This window comes from Lonchura striata, chromosome 4 (genome assembly GCF_046129695.1).
Source record: "Lonchura striata isolate bLonStr1 chromosome 4, bLonStr1.mat, whole genome shotgun sequence".
In the NCBI taxonomy this organism is placed as follows: domain Eukaryota; kingdom Metazoa; phylum Chordata; class Aves; order Passeriformes; family Estrildidae; genus Lonchura; species Lonchura striata.
Window position 1 is genome coordinate 27,935,707 of NC_134606.1, and position 17,739 is coordinate 27,953,445.

At 40.9% G+C, this 17,739-nt stretch overlaps 1 protein-coding gene across 7 annotated transcripts in view; it reads right to left on the reverse strand.

Annotated features, from left to right (window-relative positions):
• Window positions 1–17,739, reverse strand: part of DLC1 (DLC1 Rho GTPase activating protein) — a 213,829-nt gene that overhangs the window by 24,739 nt on the left and 171,351 nt on the right. For 3 of the 7 annotated variants that reach the window (XM_021533628.3, XM_021533541.3, XM_021533884.3), the window contains one exon: window positions 499–570. In XM_021533628.3, the coding sequence (XP_021389303.1) occupies window positions 499–570 (72 nt within the window). Of the gene's footprint in view, window positions 1–498; window positions 571–13,008; window positions 13,074–13,244; window positions 13,359–13,582; window positions 13,604–13,641; window positions 13,679–17,739 lie in introns of those variants that run through there. The other 4 variants (XM_021534143.3, XM_021534221.3, XM_021533975.3 and 1 more) reach the window with 4 other exon arrangements.

Below are 17,739 nucleotides of genomic sequence, written 5' to 3' on the forward strand. Positions count from 1 at the left end.
TTTTTCCCTTCATAGTAAGCCTATTTCTAACTACAACCCAAACTATTCTGAATAAACACACAGGATTTGGGAGTCATGAAGCACACAGACGTCCCCATGCATATTTCCTACTACTGTTCCATTAGGAGAGCTGGCCAGTGGAGGTGTACACAGATTTTGTACTTCTCCAAGACTGGGGTTGTAGCAGTGGCTGACTATGTTCCTTTCTGCTTTAATCAGAAGGAACATACCTCAGTAGTAACCTTTACATTTGTGCTATGATGCTGTTTCAAAGATTCAGACTAAAACAGAAACCTGAAACAAATTCAAAACTCCGGTGTGCTTCAGAGTCTCACTGCATTTGGTACATCTCTGTGTGGTGGGTAGCAGAGAGCAGCCCAGTCCCTTAAAGTCATCTTATGTATGATTCGGTGGTGCCCCTGAATCTCATTTACTGGTGAACATTACCGGTGAATCCTTGTCCAAAAGCTGCTGGGGAGGATTGAGTTCAGTGCCTACCTTCATAAAGCTGCGCATACTGTGGGAACCCAGCAGCCCGCAGCCAGTCACAAGCTTCCTTGGCCTCGATTTCTGAAAGAGGACAGAAACACAAAATCCTCTGATTAGAGATCTGCAGAGATAAAACTTCCTCTCCACCACTTCTACTATTCCTGCTACAAAATAAGCACAAAGGTTTCCAGAAACTTTGAACTGAGACACATGTTTGCTTATTCCAGTTTGCTTTTCTTCTCACTATCAAACATATCTTAGATTCTGGAAAGTCACTAACACTCAGCTGCTATTTATCAACAGCTCATCATTTCATCATTTTAATAGTAAGAGAAACAGGCACTAATGAAAACTGCAGCAGTTATGTATTATCCTGTACAGTATTTGTTAACACTAGAAAAAACAATCTGTAATCATCATGAGCAGTGCTTGTTCAGCAAATCTTATGGTCCTCTTGGCACAACTACTTTGTCTTGACAGAAATTCCTTGCAAAGCTCACATTACTGGGCACTTTAACACCTTGTAGATAGTACTGACAGACTCAAGTCCAAGAACAACTGACACACTGTACTGCAACTCACTCAAGCACATATTTACTACCCAACAAGAACCTAGTTTCATTGGAAGTCTACGAGGTATTTATGAGTTACTTGGTGTATTACAGGAAGGTTTCCCTCACACTGCCCAAAACAGCATGCCACAGAATGAAATTATTCACACACATATATGTTACACAGAGAGGAATATTAGTTTGTGAATAAATCACATATAAATTAATCTGCTACTTAATACAAGTAGAGATAAAGAACATGTTATCCTATTAGCTCAAACTAGGAAAATATAAAAGGTACCTAGGGTATTCTCCAAGTGTTGAAGAAATGGATTGGGCTAATTATGGTCTTCAAAAAATTCAATGAAGTGCTACTGGGAATTTAGCTCCCTGCTTCGTACTGATCAAACAAACAATGAGAAATCAGAAAGAATTAAAGTTTGTCTGGCTTTCATTATATTCACTGCTCCTGATGGACCAGGAAACAAAAGCTTCATTATGCACAACTCAGTACACAATTTTGCCACCTACTTGGAGAGGATACTATGGCTACCTGCTGCAGAAGCCATGCACAAAGGGGCCCTCTCAGAATTGCTCCACATACAGGTTACTGCAAGCATGGCATTGAAAAGCCAAACACGGTGTAAGTAAAATATCACGGTGTAAGTAAAATATCACAAGATATTGTCACACTATGAAATATTCCCAGGGAGATATAGGTACACAAAATTGTAAAAATGGCAGGCACATTTTAGCATCTCCAAAATGATGGCAACCCCCCTCTCATTTTCCAAATTGCTACAATAGTGTTAAAATATTTGTGCTTTGCCAGACTACTTTACTAAGAAACATATCCAAACCAAAGGGTTAAGGTGAGCCAAAACACAACATTCCAGATAAATAAACATCTAAAAATCCACTCCTGTTGAAGTCAGGACAAGCAGGCATTTATGCAACTTGTGTTTGCTTCACCTTTGGGTTATGGGACCACATGAGAACAAGCACGTACAGACATATTGACTTAGCTACTGATTAAGAAAAGGCATTCTTCAATTCCAGTTGCAAACTATTACAAAGTTTTGATTAAAGTAGTATTTGAATTTCAGTATGCTAAGGAAATACGTGGGAAATTTAATAAAGAAGAAAAAAATTTGAAACTTGTATGGCTAAAGCAAGAACAAACAAGATGACAGATTCAGGAGCAATTAAAGTTACAAAGAAAAAAAATCTTCAACTAATTTTTAAGAGTACTTAAAATAAAATGCAGTATCTTATAGGTCATGTTCTGCAGAAATGCTTGGATTGAAAGAGAATTTTGCTTGATTTAAAACCAGGAAAAAAATTACCCTAGATAGCAAGCATTTAGCAAAAAATGCAGGGAGATGCTTGTAGTGCAATTGAAAAAAGTTGTCAGATTCCTTACTACTACAGGCATTCTTCAATGTGTTTAAATATTTGTTCACAGGTCCTTTACTGAGCTCCCCAGGTGTATGACCTGTAAATTATTTCTAGAGCTAGAATATTATGAATATGCATTCCCTGGACTTTTTTTTCACCATTCTCTACAGAGTCTTTGTGTATCTTTTCTGCAAATGTATATGCCAGTTATGTTAAAGTTACATTTTATGGGCATCCACCTGTCATGTGCCTTTGGAATTTTCAGAGCATATTTGTTTTCAAAATACCTTTGTGAATCTCCCAAGAAGTTTAGGCAGTGAAACACCTGAGTTTTTCCTATCTGCCCACAAGAATTGCAGAGAACAGCAAAGCACAAGTGCACCTGTCCACCCTAATTAGGCTATGTAAATGCCTCGAGTTGGGTACAAGACAGTGCTAAGTGTTTAAAAACCACATTTGCCCCATTTCCATAGGGCAAGTTGCAAGTCCTGTTGCAAATCCTGGAAGGGCAAAGGGTTGCAAGTCCTGTTGCAAGGCCTTGGAAAGGTGAAGGGTTTGAGTACCATACTGAACAAGGGGGCAGGGAGTGCCCTGAGGCCAGGGCTCTCTCCATCCCATCTCCACCCACACAAAGCATGGTTAAGAGAGGGACATGAGGGTACTGGTGACAGAGTGGAGGTGGGACCTAAAAGAGTAGCTCCTTTTGTTCAACTCAGGTTGGCCAAACTCAGGATTCCTCCTGGACTGCACTCCTATGTGGTGTGACCAGACAAAGGGAAAGGTAGTTTTTTAACCCAGCTTCTCTATCTCAACCTTATTGGCTACTGAGGAGCCAGAGTATGAACAAAACTGTATGTGTGTGAAATTCAGGCAGATCAAAATATAGTCAGAGGGAGAATCCAGTCCAAGGGACACTGAATAAGCTGCATAGAAAGCTGAGTACAGTGAACAAGCTTCCTCACAATAAGAGATACAAATTTAAACAGCTGAGGGCTTGTCTAGGTAAAAAGTTCATTACTGCATCTTAACTGAAACTGTTTGAGAATAATACACAGTGGTTAAACCTGAAGTTCTGGCCAAATAATTTAAACTACCCTAGAGGAAGAAGCTCATTCCTAGTTTCCAAATTCCAGCTCAGCAGCACTAGCCCTGGGACTCTGGGTTTGCTAGCTGCCAGTTTCATATCCAAGTGGACATGAGAATATTTATGTGCAAGTCCTTGTCTTTCTGGTCAATGGCAACCAAGATAGTAAGTGGCAAAAGAAAGAAGAACAGGTCTTTCAAAATCAGATTCTCCAACTACTTCTAAAAACATTTAGAAGGGACAGAGCATTCAATAGCCTTTGTTCAATATCCCAGGGGACATAGGTTACAGATCATTATCTGAGCTAGGAACTCACTGTCAAGCACAGCATTTGCTTGGTTGGGGCCAGCTGATAGCCACAGGGAGGAGAGGAAACTTGCAGGGGAACTCTACACTGCTTTCCAACCTATTTTAGGAAAGTCCTACTTCAGCCACAATTTGCAAAGCAATTTCTGATGAAGACCTGGCAGCTAAACTGATAAGCTGCTGCAGGCAAAGGACTGGTCTCACTCCCTCCTTCTCACTCCATCCCTGCAGTGCCACTTCCTTTCTGAATCAAACATCCTTGCCAGTTAAAACCTTTACAATAAACTACAATTCAGTATACATTCCAAGCAAGAAATGTATGTGCAGCTTTTCAGACGTGCATCCTGTTCCCTCCCCCAGCAGCAGGAGGTTCTTGTACAGAAAACTGCTGGCAAGAAAGAAGTTGTGCTATTATTTCTAAATGTCCTGATAAAAAAACCCAAAAAACCCAAAAAACCTCTTAGAAAGTAAAACAAAACAAATTAAAAAAACCCCACTCAAATCCCCCAAAACCCCAAAAAGTACAATGAAGTCTTTATTCTTGGTGTCATGTAAGCAAACAACAGGCAAATGTGTTAAGGAGGAAACAGGAAATTTTTATTGGAAACAGCTTTATTTGTTAGTCTGTTTTACAAAGCAGTCCTCCATGCTCAAATCGAGGGTAGGAGTTCCTTTTGTGTATGGCTGGGAACCATTAGTCCTTATTTACCCACTTTCAGAGGGATTAGGAGAAAACTCAATCCTTCTCCAGAGTAGTAAATGAAAATGGGAAAGTCTAACTTCCTTTTTTTGTTAAACTTTGGTTAATCTTGGTTCCTGGCCTTGTAAGTTTGCAGGTTTAGACCTTCAGAGTAAAAATATCTTAATTAACACCTTGTTTGAAACTGCAGTTGCAGAAGGGAGAGCTGTAAGATGTCTATAGTCTTTTGTTTAATGATACCTTCTCTCCCATAGAAAAGAAAAACCACACAGTGATGCTGCAATAACATTCTTTCAGAAAAAAAATCAACACAGCAGTCCAACAACAGTTACTTTCATTCTTCTTTTTCGTTTCCATGAAATAACAGGCAGTTTAAACACTGGCTCTTTCAGGGTCTTCAGGACAAGGTGCAAAGCAGATGTATCTTTGTACAGTCATGCATTGACTCAATTTTCACCTAAGTGCTAAACATCTTATGAACAGTTTTTCCAAGCAGATGGCTTCCTCTTGCCTGAACTCAGACACCTTTACAATCATATTAGCACCTCCACACATCAGTTCTACCCATCTCACCTTTTGGCTCTGTTAAGAGAGCAGCTTGTAAAAATCTGTTGTGAGACTGGTAAAATCAGCACTGTCCAAATCGAATTTAAGAAAAAAATGGGCTTCAAGTTTGAAGGTTCACTTCAATGCCATACATAACAACTGATTTTTTTTTGAGCTTCTTAATTGCATATTGATCTTAATTATTAAGTAAGTTATTCTAGTTGAAATTCACTATTTGACTTTTCTTTCAGAAGGAAAAAAATCCCAAAAAAACCCCATGTAGAAACTCAATACAAAATCATCTTTCTGAATTAGCTTGCGGGAGAGACTCTCCCATCCAGTGCAGAGAATGATTCCAGATTTTCATGAAAGCTGGAAATGAACACACTATCTCCTTACTTTAACGTCTAAAACTCCATAAACTATCTGTATGTTTGCTAAGGCACATAGAAGCACATGGAGCACACAGAGCACAAAGGATTCTTCCCCATACAGCACTGATGGTCCAGTTTAATGGCTGTAAATGGCTGGCATGCTTTTTTTCTGTCTATATCAGAAATTGCCTCTCCCTACACCTCATGACTCTCTGAAACTTCTGGTACTTTGCAAAATTTTTGTTCAACTCAAAAACACTGTCCTGATCTATTAAGAAACTTGAGATCATTCAGGATCGTATTTTTTAAGACCAGCTGTGGTACATATACGAAATACTCTTTGGATAGAATTCCACTGCCCAAGTACAAGCAATCATTTTCCCTAGTGCTTGAATTGCATCTCTGACATGTGAAGTGTGGTCCCAACATTAGACCTGATCACACTATCCATCCACTCAGTCTATGGATACATGAACACAGATGTGAAATCTGAGACAAACCGGGGAAATAACTGTGGCAGCTGTCTACAAATGAGCAGTCCAGGCATTGAAAATGCTAAATCAGCTCTGTGTAATGTCATATGCCTGCAGCCCTTTAAAGTTGGGACAGTATGACTGACTTCCTAAGAGTAAGCCTGTTATGTGTCCAGGGCCTCAGATGGTTTTCACTTTGAAGATATGCGACTGTTGCTTGAAAATAATTAAATTCCGTCTCATAAGTCTGTTTTTTCTCAAACTTATATCGTTTAATATTCCTTAGGCAGCATCATTAACTTAGTGCACCACACCTTTCAAGAAAGCAGCACATAGCAAGGACTAAAGAAAGCAAAAATATAATTAGTGAAGAACAGCATTTTATACAGATAATGCACTCAAACACAAACTTGGGAAGTTTGTCAATAAACGTTCAAGCACTAAAAACTACAGCATTCTGAAAATCCCATTAAAAGCTCTTGCCAAATTTCTAACACACTTGGAATTTCTTCTAAGAGAACAATCTTATCTTTTACAACTGCTCTAGAATAACAGTCTGACACACTCAGTTCATGTAGAATGCATTTCTAGAAGAAGCAGCAAGATCAAGAGAATATAAAGCATGGCTTTCGAACTAGCTATGCGCTTGCAGGTTTTGAAGTGAAAACCTTCCCAAGAGAGAAACTTTTCTCCTTTTACCTTTAAAATGCAAGTTATATTTTGCATTTGCAGCTGCCTTTTTTGATGTGCTCCCATATTTCACTGTGCTTCAACTTACCTTCTACAGTCAAACTATACATGCTGTGACCTCCACTTACAGCTGCCTGTCTCTGCAATCAATTTGAGCAAGTATGGATGCATGTGCAATTTTAAGAAAATACCTCTTATTAAAAACTTTCAGAGGGATGGGGAGAGGGGGACTCACAAATTCTTAAGACAAACCATATATGACACCAAATACATATACTGCTTTCTAGTTATAAAACTCCTAGAAACAATGATGAATGTTACTCAGATATTCCACAACTATATGATGACGACTAAAAAATACTCTCTTTGTGTTGTCTCCTGCTGGCTTTGGGTTAAACATGGGACTGACTAGCTTTTTCAAGTTACAGAGCCTTGAAGCAAGACAGTAACTATGCAGTTGATGTTATGTATAAACCACAGGACACTGGGACAAGAAACAGAGTATGTTTGGAATTTGTGTGGGAACAGATGAAGAAGTAAGGAAACAGATGTTTAAGATCATATACTGATGTTTTCTCTGAAAAAAAAAAAAAAAAGCAGGAAGCTTTAACACCCCTTTTTTTTTTTTGGTCAGCAGAACTTTTGAAAAAAGCAAATGGCTTACTTCCACTGATAGGATTTCAGTTTATTTCCTTATTGATGAAAGCTAAATAAAAATAAGAATTAAAAAAAAAGAATGTCTGGTTTCCAAAATATCTACAGAGGTGTATGTTGGCTGTATATACCTTCCCTCCTTCTCAACTAATACCAAATTACAGGATATAGTACTTTTAATTGCTCACTAATACTCTTGCTAGCACAGCAAGCACAATACTGCTTTTGTGGACCAAAATCTAATTTTTAAACTTGAACCTCTTTATCACAGTCTTCCACATATCAAAATCACTTCAGAACTTTTACGGCTCACAACATAAAAAGAGAAACAACATTTTTTGAAAGTATTTCAAACGTTTAGAGATTGAGCCAATGCTTGTTAAAATCAATGGGAGCCTCTATCAATTTCAGAGGACTTAACCAGGACTTTCCCAGTGTGGATCCGTGGGTGTCTAAAACCCAACAAAACTTTTGCAGGAATAAATGGGGTCAGTTTCACTATTTTTAGCATGGAGAGAAACCCAGTTTTTCATCAGAACATAAGAAAGGACAATGCCTGATGGCAGGTCAGAGAGGGCACAACCACCACCTCCAGAGCATGCCCTGGCTGGCAAGAGGTCCTTCTCTGTCAAGAGGACCAAGCACAACTGATTAGCTCTGAAAAGCACCAAATCAACGTAATTTCAGGATCTAATAAAGGGCTACTGAAATAAAGGATATTTCCCATGTGTCTGTCAAACCCTTTCCCTATACACTCTTTAACAAGTTGCAATTTCTGCTTATTTTCACACCAGTAAATATGATTCTAGCTGCCTAAGGTTAGCTGCATTACTTCCTAACTTGTTGAAGACTTTGGGAAAGCATGATCTAGGACACAAAAGAATCACCACAACTGGTTTACACTGCAAGTTAATTATTTATTCCTAAATAGGGTTTTTTTGTTTTGTTTTGTTGATGCTTTGGGGTGATTCTTTTTTTGGCATTTTGAGCATATACAGGAGAATTTGGAAAGAAATTTAAAAACAAATGTGGTCTGAAGATAAAAACTAACTTTGTTTAATCAGAAAACTACATCTTAATGTGGCAGTTATCCTGTCATATAACAACTCTTTTTATAGGTTAAAGATGGTCTTCTCCCATCTTGTTTTTACGAAGGCTCACAGATGAAAAGGAACAACATGTCAAGTGACTTAAAAACCCCTCAAAAAATAATTGGGCACGTGGGTTATTTATCTGGCCTGCTTAACACAGGGTGGTCTTGGAGGAGGATTATTTGGGGCAGAGAAAGCAGTTAGTCAAATCCTCTGATGGAGGTTATGTTGACAGATTCCAGAGTGAGAACCAAATCCTCCTCCAAAGAGTGGGAAACAGAAGATGACTTTAACCTTCTCTCGGAAATTTCTTGGTCAGCATGACCTTTGAGAACATACTGAAGGGCAAACATTAACTATTGCTAGTTCCAAGCCCAGCACTAATTCCTCCAACTGCCCCCTGTCTGCAAGCTTGTGGTGTGCCAAGCTCAGCTCAAAGGCTCATCCCGCTCCAGAGGGAGGCAAAAGTGAGCAGGCCCAGCGTGACAGGTACTTCACCTAAAAAAGGCACAAAATGTGAGCTACCTGTTCAGATCTAGGAAATAACAATGCTGTAAGAACTGATCTGAACTAGCTCAATGGTTCATACAAAAGAAAATAGATTTTGTAGACAGTAGACAGTTTTGTAGACAGTTACTTCTTGTTAAACCTCAACCTCAACCTCAAAACTATCCATGCATGTAGGAAGAACTGCATGGAAGAATGACTACCTTTATATCATAACCATTTATGGCCAATCTCATTGATGAGCCAGTCCCAAACTATATCCTGTGTGGATGATGTAACACTAGATACAAAATACCAGTGGCAGTGAACAACCCAGCATAAAGCTAATTGCCATCACAGATAAATGCCTTCTTCCCTGATGCAGAATTAAAGATGCAAACATGGATTTTTCCAAAGCAAATATTACTGTGAACGCCCTATTTTCAGATATTAGAGACAGTTACAGCTCGTGGAGAACAGAGTGAAGGGTGGCCAGCAGAACATCCAATTGTATAGGTCCACAGGGTCACAGAGAGAACATCCCCAGAAAGCAAAAATGCGGTGGGGAGGGGGGGGAGGGGGCATGTATTTTTCTTAATTTTGAAACTTCAGTAAATTACGAAAATAGATCTGGGAAGGTCAAGCTGTTTCCAACACTGACTTAGTAAATGTCTTTCAAGAATCTCTTCAGGAATCATTCTTAGTACAGACTACTGCATTTGAATAGAAAAATTTAGACAACTATAAAATAAATATATTTAAACCACATCTATAGAATTCTGCACCCTTTTAGACTCCAAAAAAAATGCCCCACAAGAAATAAGTGAGCCATCCTATTGTGTCTTTATTAGGAGAGAGACCAGACAAAATTTTTTCCTGATCCTGTCTCATCTCCCACAGTCCCTTCCTAAGGGAAACAAATACTAGACAATATTTGAAAGAATATTAATCCTAATAAATAAAAGTGCTTGTCATGCTCTTCTGAAGGCACCAAAGTAGTTCAGAATGGTCCACAATATTTTTACCTGTAACTTTCAGATAATGAAAGTCAGTGAAGTACCGCTAGCTGGCTAAGTCATTCTCAGCTGTCTTTTGGTTCTGGCAGTTTTGCCAATGGTATACTGAACTAGCAGATCCACTGATTTCAAAGATATGCTGAGTGGGATAGGGTAGCACTGTCAGCAAGAATGGCCAAAGTGTCCAGTAAAAGGAATCAGGAAGTTCCAATCACAGCCCAGTCCTGTGCCCCTTTCATGAGACTTGCTCATCATTGAAGACAGAATTTGTTTTATCCTTTGAACAGGAGAAGGAGGGAAAGTAGATGAGAAAATTTAAAAAAAAAAAAAAAAAAAGAAAAAATTTGTGAAAAACTTGGCAAAAAACTTTCAAAATCAAAAAACACACAAGACAATCCTGATACTCTGCACCATGCAGAATTACTGATTGCTTAGATACAAGAAAAAATAAGCCTGAAATTGCTGAAATTACGAAAATTACTGTATATCTTCACTTACTACATTACTGTAGAGAATATAGAATTTTGTAATTAATTCACCTTGAAACACTGAGATTCAAACTGTAAGCAGAACAATATGATATGCAAAGAATATATATAAATTATACAGGGCACCATCTATTTAGTGGAGATCAAACCAGCAAATTTCTGTGAACTGCATATCATTCGGTTGCTGTATTTCTATAACATGCACAGGAAGGAAGGGGAAACATCTGAAGTTATTTTTATTTCCCCAAGTCTTGTGGCTATACTGTATGAATGCTAGGGTGGGTCTGGCATTGTCTGAAATGTGTCATGGTCCTTTTGCATAGCCTCATTTCCTTCTTCCTGTCGCTAGGAAGGATAGTTAAGTATGAAAAGTGCTTGTTTACTGTACAGGACCATCCTGTTAAACACATGAGCTCTCTTCCTCTGTCTCCTTTTAACCAGCCGAGGGTGCATTGTGTTTATGCTCAAGCCAGTAGCAAAACTCCCATCAGAGGAGAATTGGAAGAGAAGTCTGAATCTCTCAAGAAGTCCAAACATAACATACTGTGGTATTTTGCCTAGAAAAAACCCAAAACTTTATAGTGCAAATTGCATCTCTAAATATTTGCAGAACTCATAAATTCACATGCCTCACACAAACCACTGCCTAGAATGTAATGAATCAGAAGAACCAGAAAAGTAAAACCAAGCAACCTCATCTCCTTTTTCTAGGAATCTTAATATAAACATTCGACATTAGTGCATGAGTACAACTATAGTACTTTTTTTCTACACCTCACCAGAGGCAAAATGCACTGGGAATTTGAAAGTTTCCATGAGTAGCATCAATCTTCCTCTCTGGCCCTGCAAGGGCAGCTGCACAAATGGCTGGGAAGACTCTGACTCAAGAATTAAAAATCCTAGACTGAATCTACACTAAAATAAAACCACCAGATATGTTCTTGCTGCTAACTACCTCTTAGACGTAACATTTTGTGACAGGTAGGAAGTTTAAGCCTTATGGTGTTTAAAACAATGTATCAGCACTTCCTTTTTTAATCAAAAGTGTCAAATAACCGAAATTATTTTAAAAGAAGATGGGAGCAAGAAGTCCTGGAGGTCACACAGCTCCAAATGCTCTGATTTCTATGAACTTGTAGGTGAAAGGAATCTTGTCAAAACATCTCGTATCTACATCTTCTCTTACATACATTGCATTCCATAATCAAAGAATCTCAGTCCTAATTATGATCCCATCAACAAACTGAAGTAGTAACCCAAACCCATTCATCTGAGAACCATACACCCCACTTCCTGGCCATCTCAGCCTTTTTCTTTTTGTTGCTTCTACTGGAGCAGCAGAGGACGAGCCCTAGAGGACAGCAGTAATTACAAGTGATACACCATAGCAGGCTACGGCTGTGGAATCAACAGACACACCTAATACCAGCTCCATGTGCTGTCAGCCCAGCGATGCCCTGCTTGCCAGACACATGCTGGATCAGTCTGGCACTGAGCTGTTGACAGATTCATACGCAGAGGCTCATAAGAAATCTGCCTATTATCTTCCTTAAGTTCACTACAAATAGCCTTAAAACACAACCTGACTCAGAGAATTGTTATTGAACTGCTGTCAGGAATTTCTTGATGAGGGCAGGGCAATTCAAACATATCACACTCCTGTAAAAAAAAAAAATAAAAACACCTCTAATTGATGGCTAAGATAAATTGCATTCCTCAGTCTTTCTAATCAGGTGTGTTAAGTACTATGACACATCAGGCAGAACTATCTGACTTACTTAAATACGTTGTTTAAATGTAGTTATTTCTTCAAATTCTCCCAAAGAGTATGAGGGGACAAAAAACCCGAAAAAAAACCAGTTGTACCAATAGTAGGTGCCTTGACTGGCAATAGAGCTCATTAGGTTAATGGCAACACATCGCTTACGGTTTAGGTGGAACTAAGTCATTGCAGTGGTTTGCAAAGACAGGGAGGGTGACAGGGAACGTAAAACTGACCGACTGGAAAACGGCATCGGCTTTCCGTTTTCCTCGAGAAGGGAGAAAGGAAGAGGGGGGTAGGGGTGAGCCCGTCTGGCAGGAGATGCTGCTCCTCCACCGGGATCAAAGCCGCCGGGGTGACTCCAGGGCTGGCCACCGCCGCACGGGGGGAGCCACTGGGCTCCTGGAGGCCATCGGGCTAATTACGGAAAACTTCAAAAGGAACTCGACGGTTCCCGTCTCACAAGGGCTCCCCCTCAAAAAAACAAAACAAAACAAAAAAAACCCAAACAAACAAAAAACACAAACTAAACAAAAAACCACAAAAAACCAAAAATTACGCCCAAAACAGAGACAGAGTGAGACGAAAAATAGGGGGGAGAAAAAGGAAACGGAAAATAAAAAAAAAAAAAAAAAAAAAAAAAACAACCAAAATCAAACCACCGAAAAAGAAAGATGCGCCACGCCACGGTGATCTTCAGGGAGCTGCCACATCCCGAGCGGCGCTCCGCGCCCGCGGTACCCCCGCGCCTCCTGCGCTGCTAACCCTTTCGGCCGCGCTCCCCAGACACAGAAGGAATCCCGGCTCCCGCAGCGCTCCCCAGACACAGAAGGAATCCCGGCTCCCGCAGCGCTCCCCAGACACAGAAGGAATCCCGGCTCCCGCAGGCTCCCGTCTCACCTGGGGCAGCCGCCGCCCCAGGACGCTTCTCGCCCGCGCACACGGACGGCGGCGGGGCCACGACCCGCGGCCGGGGACGCAGCGCCCGCGGGCCGGGGAGCCGCCCGCTGCCAGCGCTGCCTTCCCGGGCGCTGCGGGATAACACCAGCGGGATCCCGTCCCCGTCCGCCTCACGCCCGCGGCGCGATGCGCGGAGCCTGCGCCCCCCCGAACGGGCCGGGAGAGAGGGAGCTTACGTGTGAGGATCATGGTCTCCGCCGGCCGCGGGGGCTCCGCGGGACCGCCTGTGGGGCCGGCTGGCTGCGTCCCTGCCTGCCCGCCTGCCTGCGCGGCGGCGGCGGCTCGCAAGTGGCACCGGCCGCGGAGCAGCGCAGCGCCCGCCCGGCCCTCACCGCCCCCGCCCCCGCCGCGCCCCGCCCCCGGCCCCGGCCCCGGCCCCGCTCCGCTCCGCGCCCCCGCCGCGCCTGGAGAGACCCCCGAGCGCGGGAGAACAGTGACACGGGCGGGCACACCGCACACGCACCGCGCACACGCTCACACACACGCGCAGGGACATGCACGCACACACACGCACCCCTCTGCCCTGTCCCTCCGCTGCTCCTCCTCCGCGGAGTCCAGGGGAATGATACAAACCAAAGGTAATGCGCTCAAAGACGACATAAAGGCTTTCTGTGCCTTTTGTTCCTTTGGTTGGTAATGCCTGTCAGCTCTTGCGGTGACCAGGTTTATAAAAAGCAGTCACCAAAGCTCTCAATACTTTTTCCAGGAAACTGAGAAGAGATTTGACTGAAAAGGCATCATGGTTCACTGGTGTTACAAGTTGTAGAGGTTTGGAGTTGCCTGGGCAGCCCAAGGCATGGGGGATGCTGAGCCGTCAGCCAGAAAAAAGCCATGCAGGGTGGCCAGGGCGTGCCAGTCCCTCCCTCTCCAGACGGCGCGCTGGAGAGTGCTGTGAAATGTTAGGATTCTCGAGCACCATCAAAGTCTCAGCGTGAACCTGGATGGAAAACAAACATTTTTCCTATGGGGACCACAGAACGGTGATAGGCAAGTCTTGAAGAGAGTGAAGTAAAGACTGGGTTCATAGTCTGTGTCTAGGAGTTTCTCCCTACACCACTTATTCCCCTTTGTATTTTGCAAAGTTTTTTTGAATTCTTGTTGCTTGGTTGACATATTCAGGATTGTAAAACAGCACAAAACAGGTACTTTTGAGCAGCTGCCAAACAATAAGCATGAAAACAGTATTGTGAAAATTTGAAAATATCTGGACCCTGTCAAAGATTATGATTCATTTTCTTCCAAGCCAACATCATATTTTGTACTCACTGGTGTTATTCTAATGTTCAGTTGTAATTTCTGCACTTGGAATACAGATATAAAGTATACATAATGAGATGCTTGAGCTGGCAATTTCCTAAAGAATAAACATCTCCCCATTCTAGAGGCTGCATACTGTGGCCAATTGGCCATTATAGTGTTGTTTCTGGAAAACCCTACACAGTTCTAGATCATTAATTTACTTTAATAGCCCAGAAGAGGATGGAAATGCACTATCTCCTCAAGCTTAACTTTACATATGTTACCTGTTTAATCAATTACCTCTTGTATCTAACCTGGCTCATGGACATTTGCCTTTGTTGTTGAATTTTTCTTGTAAGGTCAGGATATATGTTTATTAGATAGGTCAGGCACGTAAAATGCTAATTCCTCACTCTAGCATGGGGAAGACAGACATATGCTATACCCCAGCTGTTGAACAGCCAAAGTAATCCTAATCTAATTGGCTTTCTGTATGTGCTGTCTTTCATTTTATGCAGTTGGTAAACTAGTAAGTGTCAGAGTAGTACTGATGGGATGAAATATACTGGTTGCATATTGTGTGTGAATCTCAGTCTGAATTCCAGGGGGCAAAAAAAAATTCTCCATTAAATATCCTCAAAAGGAAGAGGGGCAGGAGGAATGAAAAAATTATTGCCAAGAACATGTAGGGAAACATGCTGGCCCAAAGGCATTTCTATCACAATAATAATGCTGGAACCAGGAGACCACCAAGTGTCAAGTTAATACCGCCTGTAAAAGTCAGGGTTTGTTCCTGTAAACACAGACTGCCTAGGCTGCTTCCTGGACCAAGCCTTCATTTTGTATAGGAAGCTTTTGTATAGGACCCACAGGAAGCTTTTGAAGGAGAGAATGGACTTCACAGAAAAAATCGGAAAGGTTGGGGCAACTTGGCATTGTGGAAGGGAACTCAAAGAAATCTAAAAATGACAGGAGACGTACAATAGTGAAGTAAAATCCAAATTGAGAGGGTTGTGTGATAGTTGCAAATCAAGAATTGAAGTCAGAGTTTCATTTGAGGATTCTGAGAGGGGTACATGATAAGATTGGTGAATACTTGACAAGTGTGTCCGAGACACAGAAGATGGGAAACTCTCAGTAATTAAATCAAGGGTTATCATTTTCCCTTCTATCACTTTGTTAAATAGCAAATGAATGCTATTTAATGATGATGCTGACAATGAAACACTATACTTCTGCTTTAGTTCAGCACTCCTGTTCTCCTTGAAAATCTGATTAGCTTCCACAGTAAAGGAGGAATCTTCATCCTCATTTCAGTCTCTGCAGCTATGTCAGAAACAGTGACTTTTGTGATGGAGCAGTCTGTCTGTTGGGATCATTGCTAAATAGATGCTGGAGGATTATCACTGACCTGGATTAGATTCTTGCTGGTAATCTAAAAGAGAAAGGCTTTGATTGTAGTTTGTTATCAACTGCTGAAGACACACAGTCACTCGGGCTTGCATTTTAACTTGGAATTCTATAGGGGCTGCTTAAGCAGGCGTATTTTTGGAGCTGAAGCAAGGCACCAGTCTCATATTTGCTGTAAAACGTGCTCAGAGGAGCATTCCACCTGAGGCATGCGTGTTTAACAGGCTACAAACACCCTAATCACTCATCCAGCTTTAAAGAGTGTTGTGAAATCAGAAGAACTTTAGCCTTTAATATTTTTATTCCTTTATCTCCCTGGCTATTCAAAGAGCAGGCAGCTGCCTGACAGAGACACAGGATTTTGGAAGTAGCCTGCCTAAGAGGATTGTTTCTGTGGAGTACTGTTATCCTTAATGCAATCAATGAGCTCTTGCTGGATGGTAAAGTAATTGTAAAGGGTTGCCCACAGGCACAATTACTCAGTTTAAAAGGTGAATTCTCCTTCTGTTGTAACTGCATAAGGGGTGATTTGCAGGAAGGCATCTAATAATAAGGACTTGATTGTCCTCTGCTTTCCCTTCCAGGCCCAAATGCCTTAATGGTTAACTGTACCCCTGTCATCCTTTTTCTTCTAAATAGTGCAGTACACAGAGAAGTTCCAATTCACCATTAGTCAACTGACCTGCTGGTACAAACACAGGATTGTCAGACACATGACTGCAATTCTAAATGCTAGTATTAATATCCTCTTAGCAACAGCATGATAGATTACGGACAGTTTCAAACTGAGTTTCCAGGCCTCTGGTTCTGGGGTATATTTGTATTTCCACAGTCCTAAGCACTTATGTGTTCCAACCATTGTCAGTGAAATAATTAAGTCTGAATCTTCTAGCACTTGATTTTGCTGAAAGTAATTACTTTAAGAAGTCTGTAATTGTTCAGGCCTCTTGACAAAGAGTGTTTGCACTATCACTTTGCAGAGATAAGTGACCCTAACAGTGCCTTGCTTCCAGAGGAAGAAAGACATGGTTTCACCTACTCGAGAATCACAAAATGAAAGAAAGCATCTACCCAAAATACTTTTTCACAAAATATATAGTAAATTCACTATACTGCACAAACAGAGGTGCTCTGCATGTAATTTATGGGCTTTCTGCTCTAGAGGTCTTCCTATAAAAATGAACCAATTTGTCGTGTATATTAGACTCTTGTAGCTGATCCCAGGCAACATTCAGTTGGGTGTTTCCCCCCTTTTTTTAAACAGTAAAAAACAATAAAGAAAACTAACCTTGCCTTATTCTTTGTGGTCCATATAAGCAGCTATTTTAAAACAAGAGGTAAGATCTCTGTGCTTTTGCCTGCTTTTGAATGCCATCAAAGACTGAGTTCAACAGTTCAGGCTGGAAATGAAATAACCAAGTTCACACTGTATTTAAGAAAGACTATTCTCTAAAGGCACAACAGAGTAAGAAACAAAAATATTATTAAATTGACAAAGATACAATTTGATAAAATATAAATAGGAGAGAAAATCAGTTTTTTCATTCCATTTTAAGCAGAGAGGATAAGCTCTTTAGCTTACATGGAATACCATTGGTTTATAGAAATAGGTGGAGATGTAGGGTATCTTTCCCATATTGTGGTTAAGATGCTGTCACAGGTGAAGGTTTATTTTTAAAGACTGCAGATTTTTCTGCTGTTAATGGCTCAGCCTTCCCTTCAATTTAAACCTATATAAGTAGGTAAACTAAACCTTATCTAGATGAAGTGCTTAGAGAAGCATAGTTAGAATGTCCAACCTGTGATGAGAGCTCAGAGATGATCCAGAGTAAGTGTATGGCTTGTGACACATAGAAGTCCTTCTTTCTTATATTTAGAAAAATTCATAATAACTGTACTATTACTGATAAAGACAGCATCCATAACTGATCACTGCTTCACAAAAAGGAATCTAAACCTGAAATTATCAGGATTAAAACCTCTGCATGTATGTGGTAAATATGGTTGTGTAAGATCTAATGG